We start from the raw sequence: 7,461 nt of genomic DNA, 5'->3' as shown, positions 1-7,461 counted from the left end.
GTCCACGTGTCCCAGGTCGCCGATGACGACGTCCACATAGTGCGCTCCGTAGTTTTCGGTGTCTAGGTGTATCAATACCTTGAACTCGATGTCCACGTGTCCCAGGTCGCCGATGTGCACAATCCGACCGCCAACATCCACGTGGTGCACATTAGGTAACGCTAATGCCGGCGGTAAACATCATTTTTCAAGAAAATGCATGGTTCGCTTCAAAGTCATGTAACTCGGTTAAGAAAAATCGTAGGAAAATTAAAAAAAAGCATTTTGTAGGTAAAATATCGTAGATTGTGGAACTTGTATCAAATTTGTCGAGAGAAATTTTTTTATCGAGCTACAGTGTGTCAAAAATACGTAATTTTAAGGAACAAAACAATGTATTCTTTTTTAAAGCACAGAACGAGGAAGATGAATATATCGAAATATATCATTGACAGAGTTTTAAAGTTGAAACTTGAAGCTTTAAAATGCTTTTTTAATTTTGTGTCTACGATTATTTTTCGCCGAGTTTCAGTGGTTTGAAAATAGCCCAATTTTTAGGGTATGAAAAGTGTTCCCTATTTTTTTTTAGTAGTGTATATTTCAACTATTTTGAGCTAAATTATTATAATTATTATAATTATTATTATAAATTATAATATAATTTATAATATAAATTTATAATATAATTTATAATAATTATTAATAATTATTATAATTATAATACTTATTATAATTGCCAAAAATTGCCTTATACAGAATTATATGTACATTGTAAATATTAAATTCAATAATTTTAAAAATTGTTTTACTTTTATTAATATTAAAAACGCATAATGCAAAATAGCTTATGTATTGTACAAAACGGACTTGACGCATATACTATACATGCAACAAATTTATTTATTATATTATGATGTGTTGCTTTTTATATGTGCATATTATTATGTTTGCAATTACCTAATCTATTCTGAACTTCCATTACCCTACTGAGAAACTCTATTTGCAATTGTGCTCTCTCCTTGTAAGGGAGCCGACGGAGTCCATCAGCCAAGCTTAGTGCGTAGCTATGCGTCGCGTCATGTTGTGCTGGCTCGGTCATCAGTGTCGCAATAAAGGAGTCATCTAAATTATTTTTTTATTGATGATTTTCTTTCTAAAATTTTATTATATACATACAGTAAATACATAAAATTATGATAAATAATTTTAAAAATGAGATTAAATTTATCCAACAAATGGAAGCTTATTAAAAAATTTAGTTTTCAATTTGGATTTTTATGTGTTTCAACTTGAAAATGAATATTTTTAGACGTTTTAATCATTCGTAATGCAAATTCGTTTCATTGTGCAGATTTTGATTAACTCTCGTGATGAATTCTCGTTTATTAGAGCTTATTGTAGAAAAGAAATAAAAATATAAGGAAAATAAATGTACATATATTACTTTACACAATTTTTATCACGTACAAAGATTTATACCGATTTTTATAATTTACGTTTATACTTAACATGAAACAAAGCTGTAATGAATATTTAAGACAAATTATATATATGATAGTAATTAGTTACTTACTTTTCGATGAATTGAAATTATGGCTTGAACTTGATGTAGAACATTCCTCTATATTCACAGCCGATATAGACGATATCGATGACATTGGTGAAGATGGTACTGACAAATTGGACAGAGTAAGGTAAATGTACCAGTTATTGGACAGTTAGGAATTTGCGTGACAATATAATTTATTTTAAGTTTATTAGATTCAAAATTTTTTTTTATTATGAATACCTAGTATAAACGGATGCTTTCTGTAACTAATTTTAATATTAAATATGTTATTCATGTCAATTGTAAATTATTCCAAGTCATAAATATGAGAGGAGTCACATGTCCTAATTTTTGGACAAAGAAATGTGATGTGTCTCTATGTCCACAAAGATATGACCCAATTATTGGACAAATATTGAGCGATTCTTTATTATAGAAAAAGATCATATTTAAGGTGTCAGGCTTGTAAAATAATTAGTTGAAATCGTAATTAGCAAATCATTTTATAAAATTTTATTTGCAGCTTTACAAAATCTGCTTTTTTTAGTGAATACAAAATAAGCAAAATGTTTTTGATCCTTATTTAATATTAGTTAATATTTATAATACTGGCTAATTAATAATAAGTAATACTGGCAAATATTTTAGTTAGAGTCGCTCCTCTGCTCTAGTTCTCCTTTTTTTTAAATTTTTAGCAATAATCTGTTCTTTCTTTATCAATTTTTTATTCTCTGCAATGAGTCTCTTCTTAGCCTTTTCTTCTGCTTTCTCTTTTTGAACTAGCTTTCTTGCTTCTCTTTTATCCTGTAATTCTTTCTGCTTAGATAATTTTTCTTCCTCTTTCTTTTTTTGATATGTATTCCACTCGTCAGATGTCAAAACAGAGGGAATTTTATCTATTTTGCGCATTTTTTTAGAAGTTCCTGGTACTGTGGGCCATATGTATAAAGATTTCCTTGAAAAATAATTCATTTCCAATGTCTTTTCTATAAGATATATCTTCCAATTGTAAATTTTCTTCTAAACATTAAAAAAACAATATTCAAATATTAATTTCAAACAATTTGTAAAAAGTATTCAAATTTTATCTTACCATTAGAACTGTTAGTATTTTGTGTATTTTGCGACGTCGATTCAAAGGACACTTGAATATTTGGCTTTTCAATTATTGCGTTTTTAATTAGGGAGTTAGGAAAGATCTCATCAGAGGAATGAAGGATTTCTGTTTTCGGGAATATTAACGCTGTCTAGAAAAGGGTTTGTTTCATCTTGATTTACGGTTAAAGTAATATCGAGTAAAAGCGATTCAGTCGTATCAGTTTCCAAAATGTCTGTAGTCTCATTATTTATCAAAGTATCGCAAACTTCTATTTTGTCTCCTGAATGATAACATAAAAATTTGTAAAATAAACTCGAAATAATAACATAATTTTGTGTAAAAATATATTTTTTTAATATTTTAAGTAAAAGTAAGGTAAGTACTTACTTACCGGCTAATTGTTTTATTTTGAGCCAATATTGATATAACCCTTCGTTAGCAAGATCAATAGGGAGATTTTGTAATCCTACTTTTTCATATTCTTTGAAAGAAGAAAGAACATCAGTTGACAGATTTTTTTCAAAAAAAGTAAGATGCTTTTGAAATTTTTCTTTTTCATCGTTGATATCATTTCTATTTTCTTCGTTAATAGCCGATTCTTTGTCGAGATTTATCGTGGTGAGCTTATTATAAGGAACAGCATTAGGATCTAAAGGAAATAGACCACACACACAGAAAGCGTTCTTTGCAATAGATTGAAAATCCATAGAATCAGTTGTTTTTTTAAGTAAAGGAGCAAAGTTGGATTTTCTAAATTTATCATTGGGATGTTGGTATTTTCACTCATTTACAGCTTGTAACCAATTCTTCTTTAAAGGACCAAAGAATCCGACGTCTAATGGCTGAAGAATATGAGTTGCATTCGGGGGTAATGCGATCACTTCTATGCCCTTATCGCGACAAAATTCTGAGAGTGGCATGGTAAGATGCGAGCTATGCCCATCCACATATAGAATAACCGGTAATTTTATTTTATGACTTAATAACCATGGATAAAACACATTCGCAATATATTCATAAAAGCTTTTAGATGTCATCCAACCCTTCTCTGTACAGCCAAAACTCCACTCTTAAAAAATACGTTTTTAATCGAATTGTTGTTAAATAAATGAAAAGTAATGACTGAATGCAAAAGACAAAAAAATTTTTGACATATTTAATGTAATAAATAATAAAAGTAATAAGAAGTGAAAAATCTACCTTTAGTATTTTGCTCGAAACGTCAAATGGTATTCGTGAATACCAATATAAAATCATTGGTGATGGAGTGTCTCCAGCAGCATTCACAGTATATAGAACAGTCAAGGCCTCTTTATCACTGCCATCCACAACTTTGTGAACAGTTTTTGATCCCCTTCTAGCAAGAACACGATCTCCACTTGGATTTAAGAAAAAAGCACTTTCGTCGCAATTAAATACACGTGAAGGATCAATATTGATAAAGTTCTTCAACTTTAAATAATTTTGTACTTCAGCGAACCAAGCTCGAATTTTTCCTTCTGTTGCCTTGTTACGAGCATCACTTAAATTTTGGCTCACCCGTTCCGAAATTCGACAATGGCGTTTTAAAAAACTGTCAAACCAGTGCCTTCCTGGTCGATTTTCTTTAAATGGAGAAGTTCTTTTATTAAGATCGAGGTAGAGTTTTATGTTGTCCAAAAGTTGTATTTTTGTTACTAGACGTTTTGCATCAAAACGTTCTAAAATCCATGTTACAATTTTATTTTCTTCCTCGACAGATAAAATTGTTTTTGGTCCTGGTCGAATAATCAACTTTTCACAATCACCTCGATTTTTTAAAAATAGTGTGCTCTTGGGAATATTGTACTGTCGCGATGCTTCTCTCAAAGTTGTACCTTTCTGTATTAATGTTAAGGCGTTATCAAGATCAGCTTGGCTGTATTTATATTTTTGGCGTACTTTTGTTCGTTTTCGAATATTTTTTGACTTCGCCTTTAACAAAAAAAACAGAATTTATTACATTTATTAACGTAACTTCGGATTATGTTTTAAGGTTATGTTTAAAACAATTATACGAAATTGTTATTATACATCAACTAAAATTTTTTTTCTTAAAACAAATAATAGCTTGTATTCTAATTGTAATGAAATATTGATTAACTTACCATATTTTCATCAAGCTCTTATTACTTTTTATTGTTATTGAACACTATAAATACAGTTAGTGTCACAGATTGATCAGCTGTCCAATAACTAGTACAACTGTCAAATTTCGGTGCGCTTATTCATGGACAATCGTCCATCCACTAGGACATTCGCATGTGCGCGTGCATCACTTATTGGACAATCACTTTTATTAATTTTAACAAATAATTTGATATTATTTGATCAATTTTACACTCGAAATTACTCATAGATTAATATTTTTAATGTACATATTTTGCATATAATGAAATATCAAAATTATAAATAGTTATACTCTTAAGAAAAATAGCTCTAGTTCTTAAAGCTCTTGCTTAGACAAAATTATTTTACTTGTTGCCGTCATCACGTTATTTTTGAAAATATTTATTCAAGAGATAATATTTTCAATATGATTAAATTATGAAACACTTAATTTCTAAATAATATAAATAATTATTAAAAAATTTATTTATAGTCATAAATGTCAGCAAAAGCTTAATATTTAAAATTTATGACATTTTGTCCAATAATTGGGTCATGTCCACTAATTGGTACATTTACCTTACTTACTGTCCTAATGAAATAAAGAAAAAAATATATAAAAGTTACAAAATTATTAGTTCAATACTTATCATGAACAATATAACTATTCTTACTACCATTTTAATGGTAGAGAAAATGTTAACATTGATTTTGAGAGTATTATAAAAATTTAGTTTAAAAACTGAAAAATACATATTTAAAAAATACAACATAAAAACTACATTTTCTGTTTAATTTTTAAAACTAAAAAAATATATTTATGAAAATTGAATAATAATAAAACATGTAATTTTTAAAATATAACCCAATATATTTACACAACTAAATTTTCAGTTCTTATTCAACAAGAAAATTATACATACTGTTTCGCTTCTATACAGTCGCTTAAGAAACTCATGGCCTCATAAAAGCGGAAAGTATTTTTCCTTGTTGCAGGAGCTGCTGATCCACTTGGAATATATTCGTTGCTTTTTTTCCTGTCCTTTATATAACAGTCTTTTAAATACTTCCATCTTTTTTTGATACTAGAGACATCCATAATTCCTTTACAATATTAAAAATTAAAGATACAAAAGGTTATATTTTTAGGTACATACGCATAGTCTAATAAAATCAATATACAGTTTAGAATACTGATTCTTTTTGTATTAAAACATCCAATTAAATTTTGTACAGTTGTTAATTATAAAAATAATTATATACCTCCCATCATATTGCTGACCTCTTGCCACAGAGCTTTTTTTTTAATAATGTCCGCTCGGCAATCGGTAACCGGTGATCATATAAAGCAGGCTTCTGAGCAACACATGCTATTAGAAGTTCGTCCGTTGTTATTTCTGTATCTTGTAATTCAGGAAGATTGACATCCTGTTCGGGAAGAGTATCGGTATCTTTATTTACTGAAAAGTATATAGACATTATCAAATATAGATTTATTTACTGTAAATAGATAATAAATAAATACTGTAATATTGTATTTATTTACAGTACAATAAATACTGTAAATAAATTTGACTGTAATGCAGAAGAGAGGACAAAATAACGGAGTTTTCCAAATTTTCTAGTAAATAATTACAATTGTAATACTTACAATTCGTGGATGATAAATAAGGATAAATTTACCTATAGTTATGATGTTATTCTCATCGATATAAATCATGTTTGTGGCTTCGTCATATTCAGAGAAGCACGAATGTTGTAACAAGTCCATATTCTGTGTTACAATCCATCCACAGTATCCACATTTTTTGCTCTGTGTACAGATCAATTATTATTAATACATTTAGTACATGTATAGAGATAATATCCTAAAATAGAGGACAAAATTAACTATGACGTTATGGTATTTCATATACAAAAGCAGGTCTAGTCACTTGATATATCTCACGTATATGAGAAACGTAAAATACAATATGTATATACATATAAATAATTCAATTGCGATTCAAATAAATTCTGCAATGTTCCTTTACACGGTAAAACAAATATTTCAATTTTAAAACTTTTATTTAAAGTAAACTCGTAATAATCATTAAGGTAATTACGAGCTTCATAAAGCTCGTAATCATTAATCTAGACTATACAGCTTTACATAAGGAATGAAGAATTCATTATGAAAAATAACAAAAATCTCATAATCATATTTGACCTTTACCTATTTTTTGGATACTAGACTCCCAGCAAACATGGAACATTGTGCAATATTGTAGCAACGTTAAAGCAACGTTACAGCAATGTTATAACATTGCCGCAACGTTGTTGCAATGCTGTGTTTGCTGGGCCTTTAGTAACCATTAACCTATATCTAATCCGATATAGGTTAATGGTTACTACCACCATAAATCAGCCTTAACCTTATATACTTACTAATTGTGATGATTTAACGCTGCTCATTTTTCTTTTAGCTTATTTTACTGCTTATCTTGTTTAACACATACAACGTTTTTATTGCACTACGTTATTGCTAAGAAGACTTTCTAGTCCCGTGTGTGTGTGTGTGTGTGCATATACAGATGTATGTATATGTTAACTGCGCAACTGCGAAAAGTTATTCCGCTAAAACCTACTGAAAACTGCGGAACGCTCGTGATTGGTTCCGCTCTCGTTCCGCGTTACGCTATTCCGCTCCATGGGACGGCACCCTTAA

At 29.2% G+C, this 7,461-nt stretch overlaps 1 protein-coding gene and 1 pseudogene across 1 annotated transcript; both read right to left on the bottom strand.

The window, feature by feature from the left end:
* Positions 1 to 936: 936 nt before the first annotated feature.
* Positions 937 to 6,734, bottom strand: LOC105555791 (annotated as a pseudogene).
* Positions 3,273 to 3,747, bottom strand: LOC105555789. The gene has a single exon (XM_012002832.1). It carries the CDS (start codon positions 3,662 to 3,664, stop codon positions 3,407 to 3,409), a length of 258 nt encoding a protein of 85 aa, XP_011858222.1. The 5' UTR covers positions 3,665 to 3,747; the 3' UTR covers positions 3,273 to 3,406.
* Positions 6,735 to 7,461: the final 727 nt, after the last annotated feature.

The sequence above is a fragment of the Vollenhovia emeryi genome, unplaced genomic scaffold (genome assembly GCF_000949405.1).
Source record: "Vollenhovia emeryi isolate VEMERY1.0 unplaced genomic scaffold, V.emery_V1.0 DF940725.1, whole genome shotgun sequence".
In the NCBI taxonomy this organism is placed as follows: Eukaryota; Metazoa; Arthropoda; class Insecta; order Hymenoptera; family Formicidae; genus Vollenhovia; species Vollenhovia emeryi.
Note: the sequence above shows the minus strand (reverse complement) of the source record. Positions and strands in the feature narration are given on the sequence as shown.